This window comes from Dama dama, chromosome 29 (genome assembly GCF_033118175.1).
Source record: "Dama dama isolate Ldn47 chromosome 29, ASM3311817v1, whole genome shotgun sequence".
Lineage (NCBI taxonomy): Eukaryota > Metazoa > Chordata > Mammalia > Artiodactyla > Cervidae > Dama > Dama dama.
In genome coordinates, this window is record NC_083709.1 from 66423099 (window position 1) to 66438299 (window position 15201).

The following is a 15201-nucleotide window of genomic DNA, read 5'->3' on the forward strand; positions in this document are numbered from 1 at the left end:
TTTAGGCGCTAATCGGTCCTTTTTCTAGCCCGGGGCGGAGCCGCTCCCTCCGAAGGCCCGCCCTCAGGGCCTGCGGGGGCGGAAGGCACGTCCCGTTCATTTGCATAGCGCCCTGGACGTGGCGCCTACCGCGGCCGCCTCGGCGTCGGGATGGGTGGGGGGACTCCAACTCCCGGCATGCCTCGCGGGGAGGTGCGTCACTTGAGTTCTGTTGGAAGCCTAGCGGGGAGCGGAGTGTGGGAGGCGTGTCCCGGTTTCAGAGCCATCGCCAGCAGCTAGGAAGACAACGCCGCCGGAAAGCCGATAGGTGGGGCCGGCTGACAGTCGGTCGCGGTTACGCCTGGTTGGGGATAGGGCCCGGGTGGCGAGGTGAACTCCTGTGTTTCTGCGCATCTTTTCCGTAAATGTCTCATATGGAGCTGGCGTTGGACCCCGGTGACCATGACCTGCTAGGCTTCCTGCTAGAGGAAAGCGGTGGTTTGGGTGCGGCGCCCGACGAGGCCTCGGCGTCTCCGCCGGATTGGGAACTGCCACTTTCTGAGGTGAGTGGAGGAGATCTGAGTCGGGGAGGCGTGAGGAGGGTTGGGGGGCGGGGTGTCCCTGAGGCAGGGGGTGGTGATGACCAAAGCCTGTTAATTTGAACCCTGTGCAGTCTCTGAGCGATTGGGACGTGGAGGATTTCCTGAGTTGCCTGCCGAGTTCCCCAGCATCGTTGAACGTTTTCAGCAGCTCTAATCCCTGTCTTGTCCAGCATGACCACACCTATTCTCTCTCACAAGAGCATGTCTCCATAGATCTAGGTAAGCCTGAAATAAGTGAAGTTTGGGAAAGGAGAGGACCCCGGAGCCTGACTATTCATATTTTCCCTTTTGCAGGTAATGAGAGCTATGGAAAAGAGGGGGCTCAGATGACTCCACTGCGTTTGGAGGAGCCGGCAGATCAGGTACTTGACTTGATTTACAGGAGGGTTATTCCCGTATTGCGCGGGTCGGGGCTGTATTCCGCGTTCCTTTCTGAAATCTCTTTGCAACTCTGCTGCCCACCTCCCTGGAACCGCAGGAGTTTTCTAGGCTGATACTGACTGAGGAGGAGAAGAGGCTGTTGGAGAAGGAGGGGCTTACTTTGCCTGGGATGCTTCCGCTCACTAAGGTAAGTCTCCCATTGTGGGGACGGGGGTTGTGAGTTCCAAGTAGGCCAGTTCTGTTAATTTTGTAACTTGAAAAGGAACTGAGGTGAGAGATTAGCACATTTGTGAGTAGGAAGCTGGAGCATGTGGTTAGTATACTACTTGCAAGGACAGATCCTGGTTTGTAGGGCTTGTATAAATTTTGGTGTTCTTTTTAACTAAGAATTCAAAATTATCAGGGTAATATTAGTAAAGGGATTTGGAAAGTACTGTACAAGCTCTGATACTTACATTTCACTGGTTTCACGCTAATTTACTTGCAGCTGAATAGTAAATTAAGTATTAGAGTTTATTAAGGCTGGATTAAGTAGTATAACAAGAATAAATGTAAAATTTGGAGTTTCAAGCAATGAGTGGCAACTTCACATGCAGGGTATTGTGATACTGTGATGAAATCTATGTCCATTAACAGAAAGGTTAACTGAATTTTAATTTCTTAAAAATATAAGTTGAGGCAATTCCCTGGCAATCCAGTGGTTAGGACTCTGTGCTTTCGCTGCTCGGGGTCAGGGTGCAATCCCTGGTCTGGGAGCTGAGATCCCACAAGCTTCGAGGTGTGGCCAAAAAAAGTACAAGTTGAGTCAACAGTGTGATATGGCTACTAAGGAAGTGAATGGGGTTTAGCAGCTGTATCATCAGATTGAGTTGTTGTTATTTGGTCACTAAGTCGTGTCCAACTCTTTGCAATTCCATGGACTATGGCCTGCCAGGCTCCTCTGTCCATGGGATTTCCCAGACAAGAATACTGGAGTAGGTCGCAATTTCCTTCTCCAGGGGATCATCCGGACCCAGGGATAGAACCTGTGTTTCCTGAGTCGCCTGCATTGTAGGTGGATTCCTTACTGCTGAGGCACTGGGGATGCCCAGTTGTATCATCAGATACCAGTTATCTAATAGTGTTGCCAGTTGAAGGGCAGTAACCATCTTGTTTTCCTTTATATTGGCCAAAAAGCTTCTTAAGTTTTGAGCCTATTATCTTTGACAGATATTAAGAAGATGCAGTCCATCCTGAGAAGAGATAAGATGATGAGTTAAATTTTTGCCCAGTTTGTTTTTTAAACACTGAAGAAATGTGAAGTGCTTTAAAATAGCTGAAGACCTTTGTTCTCTTATGGTCCCAGAGATTAGGTGCTAGGTAAGTCCAACAGGTAGAAAAAAACAGAGGTAGATGTCGGTTCATGATAAGGAAGTTTTTAAAAAATTATTGTTTAATAAAATTGTTACAATGGTTTGGCTTGTGAGGGCATTAACACCTGGTCCTCAGAAGCATTCAGAGTGCCTATTGATCAGGGAAATTGTAGAAGGAATTTCGGCTTTGAGAAGATTGAACTCAGTTGCCTTCAAACTCTTTGGTCTAATGTTTCTCTGATGGGATCCCTTTTCCTGTCTTCTCCCAGGTGGAGGAACAAATTCTGAAACGAGTGCGGAGGAAGATTCGAAACAAAAAGTCTGCTCAAGAGAGCCGCAGGAAGAAGAAGGTGTATGTGGGGGGTTTAGAAAGCAGGTATGAAATGGAGCTGGACGGTAGAAACAGGTAATTTGAAGTGTGAGGTTTTTGAAGGCAGGATGCAGGCCATGTCCCCACATCCCTGATATTCCTCCAGGGTCCTGAAATACACAGCCCAGAATCTGGAGCTACAGAACAAAGTACAGCTCCTGGAGGAACAGAATCTGTAAGCAACTCTTTCACATCAGGCTTTTCTCATCCCTCCCACTTAATACTGTCTCAGTCTTTTTCCTGCTCCATACTTGATTTCTCACCGGGCATCTCTCACGTATAATGTCTGATGCTTGGTCTTCAGTGGGTCTCTGATTCCATGAAGCTCAGAAGTATAAAGTATCAAGAAGGAAGAGAGGGAGTAAGACCTCATGTGGCAGATGGCATTTGATAGTAGATACAATTCTGGGATGGGGGTGGGGAGCATTCTAGGCAGAGAGGACACAGTCTCTAGTCCAGTCTGGCTGGAACCCTAACATAGGTGAGTTGGGCCAGAAGACAGAGAATATAATCCCCGGTGAGGCTTGTGTACAGAGCTGATCAGGCAGTGGAGAACCACTGAAGGGGTTTGCAAAAGGAGTTTTAAGTCAGGGCAGAGGTGTGTGTGTTTGTGTTAATGAGGTCTGGTATTTTGTTCACAGAAAGAGATCACTTGCAGAAAGTAAGAGAGGATCCAGTGCGCACGTGGAGGGGATGGCCTTAACAGGAGGGTTTTGTTGTATGGCAAGGTGCCAGGCTGGGGGTGCTCACTGTCCCCTTCTCTAGGTCCCTTTTGGATCAGCTGAGGAGACTGCAGGCCATGGTGATTCAGACAGCAAACAAAGCCAGCAGCGGCAGCACGTGTGTCTTGGTGAGGACAGTGACGGAAGGAGATATTCTTCTCTCAGCTGGCAGGGAGAGGGGTGCCATGCAGAACCCTTCTTCATCTCTTTCCTCTTGTGTTTCTTCAGGTTCTGCTCTTCTCCTTCTGTCTCCTCCTCATACCTGCTATGTACTCCTCGGACGCAAGGGGGAGCCTGCCGGCTGAGCACAGAGGTGAGGGCCTCGAGGACACCACTAAGGACGGGCTGGGGAGAGCCCCAGCCGCCCCTGATCAGGCTTTGTCTCCTCAGTATTGTCCCGTCAGCTTCGGGCCCTTCGCAGTGAGGACCCCCCGCAGCTGGAGCCACCTGCCCTGCAGTCAGAGGTACCAAAGGACAGCTTGGACCGTGAGCTCCAGGCTCCTAGCAACTCTTGCTGCCTCTTGCATCTCATGCCTCAGGCTCCTAGAGCAGAGCCTCCCCTGCAATTGCCCCTGCCTGATGGTTTCTCAGAGTGCTCCTGCCCAGATTCCATATCTCCCCTGCATGCAAATCTCACAGGAGAGGAAGGATGGCTCCCTACTCCCAGCCCCACATCTGTCATCTTGCAGGGCAGATATTCAGGCTAGATGTGAGGATGTGGGGGGGGGGCCTCCGTCAGAGTCTGGTGCCCCCCAGTCTGTGTTCAGAGGAAAGGGAAGGGGAGAGGGCTAGCCTCAGGTCCTGTGCCCTGTCAGGAAGCCTAAGGACTCAAACACACCACACTTACTGGTTTTCTGGGTCTTTTATTTGAACCTGTGTATGTCTGTCACCCCATGAAAGGGCCTAGGAGAATCAGATGACCTCCCTGAACACTTCATGCAGTGAGGGGATGGGGTGAAGAAAGAAATAAATAAGTGATTCTCATGAATAAGTGATTCTCACCCTCAACCCCTCTTTACTGGCGCGGTGGGTAGGTAGGAGGGAGGGCATGATTGTCCCGGTGGCTCAGGGTTGCAGGAGACTGGGGGTGGGGTGGTGCAGAGGAAAGGTCAGGCTAAAGGCTGGGCTGTCAGCGCCCCCTTCCACAGCTCACGCGGCTCACTCGGGGTTCGGCTTCGCTGTGGCTGCCTCTGGTCCGTGTCTGGGCCTGGTGCACGGTCCTGTGCCCTGTCTGGATACTGGCCCAGAGGCCTTTTGCTGCTGCTGCCGCTGCTGCAGGGCCAGCTGCATGGCCCAGATGCTCAGTGGCCGCATGTAGGCCAGTGAGCGGAACACCCGCCGCTGGCAGTAGGCCTCCGGGGTCTGGAAGGCCAGGCCCAGGCGCTCCCACACGGTACGATAGCAGCCTTCAGCTGTCCGGAAGCCCTCCCAAGTCAGGCCCTGTAAGGGAGAGAGGGAAGTCATTACTTGGCAACCCTTGAATAGCTATTTCAGCTGGACAGATGGAGATAACAGGGTCTCTGCCCTCAGGGAGTTCCTGGCCAGTGGGGGAGATAACTTTGGCTCACAGGCAGAAGCCTGAAGACAGGCAATAGAATGCATGCCAAGGAAGGGGAGGCTCTCGGGATGGATAAGATGGCACTGAATTAGGTTATCAGAAGCCTGATAGCCAAGGTACAGATGGCAGAGAGCCGGGGAAGGGAGTGAGTTACCTCTTGGATCATGGTGGCTGCCAGCCCGTAGACCACGCCCACCCAGACTTCATCAGACTGGACGCTGGATGTGTCAGGAACACCATGGGGCTGCATGCCATTCACAGCCCCCATGACCCCTCCTGCAAAGGCCTGGACGTTGAACTCAAAGATCGTTTGGAGAGCACGGACCACCTGCTGGGTAGGAAACACCTAGAGGGACAGGGAAGAAACATGGTCTTTTATACTTGCTTCCCACCCCCAGGAAAAACCCCTTCTCCAGGACTTCTCCTGCTAGTCTCTCACCTCAGTGTCTCCTTCTCCTAGGCCACTGGCCCTTAGGAACCATTGGCCAGCACACTGGTCAGACATGATGCTGTAGGACTGAGGCTGCGAGCTGCAGTCGTAGTTGTAATAGCGGCCTGGAGAGGAGGACAAAGTGAGTCTCCTGCCTCCCAGAGCCGCCTTGCGATTGTTTAGGATCCCCCAACTCACCATTCCACAGCAGCCGATCATAGGCTTCCTGGCCCCGGCTAAGGATGGAAGAAAACTTATTCCGGGCCTCCTGTGCCCCACACAGAGCAGCCATCTGGACCATCACAGCCACGGCCGCCAACCACAGCCCTCCGCAGTAGGCACTGATGAGGGACACGGGTTGGGGGAGTCAGCCGGCCATTCCAGCCACCCTCACACAGTGTCCTAGGCACACTGAGCCCACAGCCCCTCGGTGCCCAGTTCCCCACCTCAGGCCCTGGAAACCCCTACCCCCCAACCTGGGGCCTGTGGTGACCCATCCATCATAGGTTTGGTCTGCATAGCCTCCATTCTCGATGAGTCCATCGTGGTCCTTGTCAAACTTCATTTCAGACTCCATCACGGCCTAGAGAGGGATCAAGATACTGAAGACCTAGATACTAAGAAAAGACCCCAGTAGCCAGCTGGGCTTTCCGCAGACACACAGACACATGCCCCTGTACACAGACCACTGCACACACATCCCTCACCAGACACACAGGCCACATGTCCCTCAGGAAGCACTGGTCGCCCGTCAGGTGATAGTCCCGATAAACCTGCAGCACGAACTTCAGGTTCAGGTCCTTCCAGTCCCCAGTGTCGTGGATCTCGTATGCATTGACCCGGAGCCATGGCTCGTCATCTGGGGAGGCGAGGAAATCCGGTCACCTGCACTGCAGGCCCAGGCGGGGGCGCAGAAACCGAGCAAGAGAAGCGCCTTTGTGGCGGAGGGACTTGTACCTGGGTCCCCAACATCATGGGGGATGACGTTCCTCCGCTTCACCGGTGCTGTGATCCCACTCATCAGGAACCGTCGCTGCGTCAGGTCCTCCCTGAGAGTGGCCAGAGCTGGGGGAGCAGATACACAAGGCGGGGTGCGGGGCAGGGCATGGGTAGGCTTGGGGTGGGGCACAGAACTGTGTGTGTGACTCGAGGGGAACCAAGTGAGCAGGATCCACATGTCTGAGTGGAGGAGGTGCCAGGGACCACCAGGTTCAGGGCTGTGGGGATGAAGCAGGAGGGGCACAGAAGGGACCCTCACCCATGTCATACTGCAGGCTGAGCTCAAGTTTGGGCCAGAGCATGACGAGAGCGAAGGAAGCATAAAAGTGGACATCGTATGTGTTGTACATGCGGTATTCCTGGCCTGGAGAAACGAAGGAGAGAACACCGTTGCCAGAACGCCTGCTGCTGCTTCCTACTGCCCTGCCTAGCCCACCTCTAGAACTGGCGTGCAGGGCACCATCACACTCCATGTTCTAGCCAGTGCCCTGAGATAGGCAGATCCCATCCTCCTGCCCGGCGCAGGGCACTGACTGGCCTCGTGGACACACACCACGCCCCCGGCAGCCCGTACCTTCAAGGTAGGCAAACCGGCCATACTCCTGTAGGAGGGGGCGCAGCTGACCCATGCCGCCCGCCAGCTCCTCTGGCAGGCAGTCTTCAGGAACTTCCAGCCATACTGTGCCCCCGTCAGCCAGGAAGTAGAGCTCATTGAACAGTGCAGATTTGTACCAGGCAGGCAAGGATCTGGGGAGGCAGGAGGAGGGAACAGTCTCATGAGGGTGGTGCTTCCAGGAAAGGGAGGATTCTGTGGTTCAGTGGAGTAGGGGTCCCAAGTGAATCCCGGATCAGCTCCGTTGACGTTGGTGGTGGAGCGTGAATCAAGCAGTCTTAGTGAGAGTGTGAGGGCCTGGGAGAAAGGCAAGGGATGGGCTGCACTGGCACCTGTCCTCCAGTACCGGGCTCTGCCAGGCCGAGATCTTCTCTTCCCAGTCGGCATAGTGGCTCAGGGCATAGTGGCTGAGGGCGGGCGCTGCATCACCGTCTGGGCCAAAGAACCTCGTGTACCGCCTGAGTGGACAGAAGGGGAGAGATGAGGACATGGGCTCCGCTCAGAGCCCCAGCACCGTGATCCGTGCATGCTCATTCCCGTCACCTGTAGTAGACCTGGCCCTTTGCTCCAAACATGATTCTGGGCATGTCCCAAGCCAGTGAGAACTCTAAGCAGTGCCGGCCTCGTGGTGGCAGCTTGCATGAAACACACACAGCCCCAGCGATGCCCACTCCTTTCTGCGAAGGGAGGCTTTTTCCTGAGAAGCACAGAATGAGTGAGGACCCACTTTGGCCACAGGAATCCCTGACATGGGAAGAAGGCCTGTTGTTACCAGGCCTCCCAGCCCTGTTCTGGAGACAGGGACATCCTCTCTTCCCTCCACCTCCCCATGAGACCCCCCATCACCAGTGAGGGAGTCCAGCTGTCCATCCAGAAGTAGATCCTGCCACACCTGCTGCCCAGCGCTGTCAGGGTCAAAGGCTGTGAGGTGGGTTACCGTTGTGTCTGCCTGTTAAGGGGTCAAAGGCTTTGTGAGGAGAAGCTCCATAGGTGCGTGGCTCCTGACTAACTCCCCTCTACACCTTCCCGCCTCCAAGCTCCACAGGATCGAGAGCTATGGTGAGGGTGCCACTCAGGAGTTGAGGAAGTGAAGAGACCACAGTGGTATGGGATCGGGCTCGGGCCAGGCTGAGAGCAGGGCTGCAGGGCAATGCTAAGGGGCAGGCTCCCCCATACCGAGAGTCGCGCAGCCACAGCCATGGTGTAGGGATTCGGGGGGGCTGGATGATGCAGCAGCAGCCCCTGTACAGTCTCCCCATCACGCTCCAGACAGAAGGGCTCATTCCACAGCCCCCCGGCGGCATCATCTTCACCACCAAGTCCGTTCCGCATGGAGAACATGATGGACACTTCCAGGGCTTCATCCCCTTCATTTTCCACATCCCACACAAAGACTCCTACAGGCAGGCTGCTGTCCTGGGAGCAGAAGGTCAGACTCAGATGGTCCCTGTGTAGCCCTTCTGGCTCCACTTCCCAGGATCAGTCCTTGGCACCAAGGAGCTGACTCAGACACCTGCTAATATAGTGTCTTCCACTTGCATCTCCCCATACTGCCTGGCAGGCTGTCTACTAGGAGACAGAAGACCAGTCGGGTGGTGGTCCTAGGAAACCAGCGTCAAGTTCATGCCCCACCCCCTCTCTTGCACAAGTCACGACACTTCCAGGGGAGAGAGATCCTGGGGAAGGGAGAGCACAGAGGAAACCAAGGGGGAGCCTCACCTGGTAGTCATGGGGCAAGATGGGTGTGACCTGGCGGCAGGTGAGGGTGACGTTCTGGCCAGGCAGCTGATAGACAGTCCAGGCTCTGGGATAGAGGGCGTGGTAGAATGCAAAGTACCCACACAGACCCCAGTTCCAGCTGCGCAGGGCACTCGGGCGCTCCACCGACAGGACTTGCTGGTACACCGTCTGTCCCCTCCGGCGCAAACACACTGTGAACTAAACCAGGAAGGTACGCGGGCTGGAATGGGGTAACAGGGATCTCAAAGGAGACCCCTCTCCTCGGAGTAGCTCCTCCCCTGCCAGACCCCACAGTGGTGAGCCGCGCCCCACAGCCTCACTCAGCTCCCCCAGGCCTTCCCCCTACACTCAGTGAACTGCTGCAAGTCGTTCCTCCTCCATCTTTTTCGCTGCTTGCTCTCCCTGCCCACGGCTCTGGTCTTAACTGCCCTAAGACAGGCGCGCACCATCTCTGCCCCACCCCATCTGGATTTCAGACTGATCTTTCTTACAGAGAACTCAAGATGTGTTAGTCTGTGTTTGTAATGTTTCAATGACTCCTGTGGCCCTCAGGCTAAAATCTAAACTCACCTACCTGGCTTTCAAAGCTTCATTCTTGAGGTGGCCTCTCCCCGCCCATCAGATTTATGACGTGTTCAAGCCCTTATATTCTGGTCATATCAAATACTGTTCCTTGAGCACAATACATTTCCTCCTCCATGCTTTTGCTCGTGTTCATTCTCCATTTGGTAAAACCCCTCATGCTTCAAGGCCTAGATCAAATGCCATCTCTCCCCTCAAGCAGTGAACCATTCTCCTGTGTGTCCCCCTACCCTTCTAGTCCAGCATGTGATAATGTGTTTACATTCTGACTCCCTGACTGCTCTGGAAGGTACGGGCTGTGAGGGGTTAATATTTCCTCCCTCGGTTCAAAGTACGCCTAATATCTTTAATGCATACATCAAATAATTTTTTTTTATGTTGTTGGAATAGTAGGTAATGGTTAACATTACAGGCTTGTAACCACAGAGAAAACTGGTTCTGAATCCCAGTGCTTCCATTTACCAACCATGTGACCTTGGGCATGGTACTTAGTTGCCCCATGTGTAAAATGGGCATAATAATGGTACTTCCCTTATAGGACTGTCTTTACATATTAAATATTATATAAAAAAAGAGTCATGATTCTGGAAGGCATTTGCCTCAGGATGCCTCAGGGATGAACCAGAGAGGAAGCCTGGTGCCTTGGGCAGGGCTGGTGAACCTGAACTAGGAAGGGCAGTGTCATTAATAGGATTCAAGGTCTGCTAGTCATTTCTCCTTTGAAGATGAGCTGGAGGCCTCCCTCAGACCGGAAACAGGAACTTGGTGGACAGCTCAACATGGGAGGGCACTAGAGAGAGATGATGAAAGGTAGCCCACGTGCCTCTGGCAATCAAAGGCCTAGCAGTGACAAAGTGGCTGACGGCTGGCAAATCAGGGCAAGCAGTGGGTGCTCTGGGCATGCATCTATTTCCCTGTGCATTTGCAGACTTTTGGTTTGTTTTCCCTTCTGATCTTTCAAGCAGCTTAAGTGATCCCGGAATTGTCTGACTCTCTGTGGCTGGGGACAGGCTCAACCAGTGGAGCTGGGGCAGCAAGGCAGGTAGGAGGCATTTACTAGAGAAATAAAGGGCACAGGGTGCCTTTTCTCTTTCAAGGAACATGGACTCTGAGGGTCTCATTCCTATAGTACACCCCAGCACAGGGCTTGGCACAGAACGCATCCTAAAGATACTAGATGGAATCATGGACATCTCTAACTGCCACGTCCTGCACTAGCCAAGAGACCCTTACTGCCTGGGAGGGATTGTCCGGGACCTCTGCTCTACCTCCTGGCTCTTACTTGGTTAGCAACGACTGTCTGGTGCTGGTACATTCCAGGATTAAGCTGCCAACGACAGAACTGGCCTCTCCAGCCTCTGGTGATAGTGCCTCCCCCAATGCCGCCCAAAGGACAACCTAGAGAAAGAATCAAGATGTTAGAGGGGCATGGGAGACGAAAAAAAGCCCATTTATCACTTTCTAGACTATAGAGATGGGTTCCCCTAAACCTGGGGTGGGGGGTCAGGGGAGAATATCAAATTCCCACGTTGTGCACTTTAAACTTATACAGTGTTCTATGCTAGTTATATCTCAATAAAGCTTGGGTGGGGGGAAACTCTAGGGAATGGGTCAGTGCAATTGAAAGAAGCTGAAGGCTTCTTTGCCTAGCTCCAAGTGGGCCTGGACGCTGCCCTCTCTGACTAGGCAGGGCTGGAGTGAGGCTCACCATAGATCTGTCTCAGGGGCACAGAGTTGATGAGGTCGATGAAAGGTTTCTTCTTTTCCACCTGGGTCTTCCGGTACCACCACTGCAAGTACCTGAGGAGTAAGGGGTGCTGTGGGTCAGGGCAAGGGGCTGCAGTCACCTCTCTCTCGTTGGACACCCAGCCGTGACTTCCCACATTTAACTGTTCCAAGGACCCATTGCCTTCACTTCCAAACTTCTCCTCTCGACTTCTCTGTAGTTCAAGGTCCTCTTATCTTCCCAGTCACCCCTGGTCATGGCATGGGACTATCTTTGTTTCTCTTCTCTACTCTCCTTAGAAGGAGCCTTCTGATATTTCCTCACCTCTAACTCCACCACTGGTTTAATTTATTCCAGGAGCTTCCGTCTGAGGTGCTGAAAGGGCCAGTTAGTTTCCTGACTTATATTCACCCCCACCCCATAAACAGGCATAGGCTGCTGTGATAACTTTCTTCTTTTTTGAAATGATTTTTCTTCTGATTATGAAAGGTGAAAATCTGGAGAATGGACTAGGTGGAAGGTGAAAAAAGTCCCACCCATATACATTTTGGGCCATTTTCTTTTAAGTCTTTTTTTTTTTCCCCTGTCCTTTTTCTGTCTCTCTTTTTAAGCTCAACATTTAAACTGTAAGCTTTCTAATTTGTTCTCTTATTATATCCCAGAAAAGCCTTCTAAAAACCCCAACATATCCTGGTCTTATCACAGTTCTGTATCCAATAGGCAAATGATTCTGTTTGGGATTCAAGGCTTTGACATCTGTCTCAGCCTATCTTGAGAGTGTGTGTGTGTGTGTGTGTGTGTGTGTGTGTGTGTGTGTGTGTGTGTGTGTGTGTGTGTGTGTGTGTGTGTGTGTGTGTGTGTGTGTGTGCGCGCGCGCGCGCGCGCGCGCGCGCGCGCGAGTTGCTCAGCTGTGTCGGACTCTGTGACCCCACGGACTGTAACTCTTCAGGCACTCTGTCGATGGGATTCTCCAGGCAAGAGTAGTGCAGTGGGTTGCCATTTCCTTCTCCAAGGGATCTTCCCACCCAGGGATTGAACCCAGGTCTCCTGCATTGCAGGCAGATCCTTTAGCATCTGAGCCACCGGGAAAGCCCCAGCCTATCTTACTTCCTACAGCTTCCATTCAGAGTGGGTCCTCACTAAGCAACCCCTTCCTGCCCGGCTCTCTCCCAATTCCACTCTCCCCTCTCGCCAGTTCTTTTATTCCCCTTGTTCAAGCACACTGCTTATAACCATGTAATGGGGTAAGTAACCCTGCTGAATCTCCAGTTTCCTCATCTATAAAATGGGGACACACTTGCCCTTCCTACCTCAAGGGATGGTTGGAAGGGTACAATAGATGCCCTTCTATTGGCACATTTGTGCCCTTCTAAGGTCACAAATGACACGATAGGAAAGCTACAAAGTGGAATATCCGTGTCACATATTATCATTACTTGTACGTACACTAACTCAGCTCCCAATCAGACACTGTCCTCTTACTCTAGTATTCCTCATGTGGGTCTGGCATGCTTCTCAGTTCCCTGGGGAAAGGGACAGCGACAAAGATTTGTTGCTTATTACCCACAGCTTCAAGCACAGGGCAGGGCACCTCTCTGCAGTCAACAGGTATTTGCTGGATTTATAAAGAACATATGTACAAACAGTGGAACATAAGAGAAATGAACAGGGACGGAGCAAGTGGAGAAGTATGACTAAAGAACAGGGAGGGTACATTCTGGGAGTGATAGGAGATGGAGGGAGGACGAACAATGGGATGGTGGGAAGGCAGCTCTTCTTTGCCAGCTTAGAGGAAACTGGACTTTGAAACTGGTGGCCAGAAAGGATTGCCAAAGGGAGGGAGGGCACAGCTCCGATTAGGGCGGTGAGGGAGAAATGCAAGATGTGAAGATAGCAGAACAAAGAAGTATCTAGTGCAGAAGAAGCACTCAGTACATATTTACTGAATGGATGGATTCTGGTTGAAAGGGAGAGCAACCAAAATTGAGTTCTTTCCATTCTAAGGCCAAGAGAACTCTGTCTTGCTGGGGCTCCTGGTCAGTGTACCCCCAAGTCAGCTCCCTCTTAGGGCCTACGTTTCTCTCACACCATTGAGCAGCTGGCTATTCCTGATCTATTTGTCCTTTTCCATGACTTCAACCTCAACTTAATCATTGAGAATTCTTGTCTCACCCCTGCATTCTCCTCAGTGTAGGACTTCATCTCATCTCAAAACCCCTGTGTCAGTGATCCCCGCCCTGTCCTGGGATGCGGAGCTGAGTCCAGGGGGGTGAGGACAGCTTCAGGCATCTGTGATTCAGCTTATACTTAGGGATGGAGGGGCTAAGATGCCTACGGACAGGTTCTTGACCTCAGTGTTCCCACCACATGCACCCCAAGGTGCTTCTCTCAGTAACCTGGCCCCAGATCCTGTTTTGACCCAAAGCCTTTTAGGGTCAAAACTAGCCGAGTCAGTTTCAGAAGCAGCCTGGAGGAATTACAGTGCTCTGGTACAGGCCACCCAGAGGAACTGTCAAAGGAGCCAGACACCCAGGCGGCAACAGGCCCTCCCCACTGCCGAGGGCTTGGGTTAGGTCCATGGGCTCTCCACCCCAGCCCCACAGCACTGACCGTGGAAGAGAAGGAACCTCTACTTAAGAGGCTGTCAAAGCTAGGTTTCCCATACCTGAAGCCTCCCTCCACACTGCTGTGTTTACTGGGGCAACTGACTCAGGGTGACCTCAGGGTGATGCTTTCTGTCCTCACAGGCACCTGGCCCTGTTACTGGGTCTTGGTCCCAACACTCAGTGAGGATCCAGAGGAGTCCTACAGCCCAGGATAAGCTCTCAGCCTGTCTGCAACCCCTTGCTGGGGTGAGGGACCAGGAAATGCTCTGGAAGATTATAACTAATCTCTAGGAACACCTAAGTCAGGGCCATTCTGGTCAAAGGTTTTCTTTGCTTTTTATATCAGGGGCCATCTATTCCCGAATAGAGTGAATATTACCTTTTATCACCCTCTCCTTAGGGTTGAGAGCAGGCAGGCTCTCAATCACTCCCTGGAGCCAGAGTTTGAGGAAAGAAGCCAAAGGGTGCTGGGACTGTTAAATGCTGTGCCTAAGTGAGGTTCAATGAATACTCCAGTTGCTTAGAAGAATCTGGAGTTGAGAACCCTCCCCTCCCAGAAGACAACATTGTATCAGTACGGAAACCACCAGAGTATCTTTCCTACCTTGTCACAAAGTATAACTAATCCCAAAGGGCAGTCTTCAGAGAAGAGAAAGCACCTGAGAGGGAGCCTAGATGTGTAAGGCTTCCTCCAAGGCTCAAATGCCCTTTCTTGCTAAAAAGACAAGCTACTGGAAGGAAGTGGGTTCAAAGAGACCTGACCTGGTCTCACCCTCCAAAACTATGGGCTTAGATGATGGGAATAGGGGCCACCTGACCAGGACAAGGCACCCTGCTGCTTTCTCACCCTTTCCTGCCTCTGCTGGAACAAAGTGAGGCGCAAGGTCCTCTAGGCAAGGGGATCGACTCACCTCAAGCCCATGCCCAAGTGCTTCATCAGGTTGCTCAGCGAGATGTCGTTGGCATTAAAGGGTTTCCTCTTCTCTGCAAACTCGTGAGCCAGGCAGATGCGCCAGCCAAAGGGAGGCACCTGGTAGCCCTTAGCTTTCCCCTCGTAGGAAGCCATCAGCTGCCCGGAGTCCTCCGGACTGCTGTAACCCTGTTCATGCTGGGGTTGACTGTCCTCAGGGATCGGACAGTCTGTAACCTGCACAGCCTCCGTGCCATTTTCAGGGCAAGAAGCCTGTGGATCCCCTTTGGCACAGCTGGTCTGCTCCGAGGCTGGGACTCCGGTTCCCATATTCCCTGGATCCTGGGTCTCCAGGACCTCGGTGGCTTCCGTTCCCGAGCTTTCCGGTACCAAGTATCCGGCCAGCCAAGCCCAGATGCGGGCGTGGATGGTTGTTAGGTGTTGTCTCGGAGAGCCGGCCACTGGGGAAAGCTGAGGCGAGCTGACGTCTCCGTGCAACCAGGTAGCTGTTGCTGCTGCGGTGGCGGCGACAGCAATAAAGCCGCCACGGTCTCACCCTCGGTTGTCTCTCTGGGTCCTGGGCGGGAAGGATCGGGTCTCGACGTCATTGGGCCGCGGTGATTAGCTGGCC

The 15201-nt window shown here is 52.9% G+C and overlaps 2 protein-coding genes across 2 annotated transcripts; one reads left to right on the top strand and one right to left on the bottom strand.

The window, feature by feature from the left end:
* The first annotated feature begins 33 nt into the window (after positions 1-33).
* On the top strand, positions 34-4397 carry CREB3 (cAMP responsive element binding protein 3). The gene is made up of 9 exons (XM_061132398.1): positions 34-542; positions 653-800; positions 876-943; positions 1060-1149; positions 2584-2690; positions 2791-2859; positions 3450-3534; positions 3635-3719; positions 3797-4397. Exons 1-9 carry the CDS (start codon positions 405-407, stop codon positions 4111-4113), a joined length of 1107 nt encoding a protein of 368 aa, XP_060988381.1. The 5' UTR covers positions 34-404; the 3' UTR covers positions 4114-4397.
* Positions 4250-15036, bottom strand: GBA2 (glucosylceramidase beta 2). The gene is made up of 17 exons (XM_061132389.1): positions 14572-15036; positions 11037-11128; positions 10611-10726; positions 8726-8944; positions 8183-8422; positions 7853-7955; positions 7550-7703; positions 7339-7464; positions 6968-7140; positions 6653-6757; positions 6352-6459; positions 6102-6253; positions 5871-5977; positions 5593-5735; positions 5404-5519; positions 5119-5310; positions 4250-4846 (listed from the first exon to the last, which is right to left on the bottom strand). Exons 1-17 carry the CDS (start codon positions 14898-14900, stop codon positions 4565-4567), a joined length of 2757 nt encoding a protein of 918 aa, XP_060988372.1. The 5' UTR covers positions 14901-15036; the 3' UTR covers positions 4250-4564.
* Between the last annotated feature and the right edge of the window lie 165 nt (positions 15037-15201).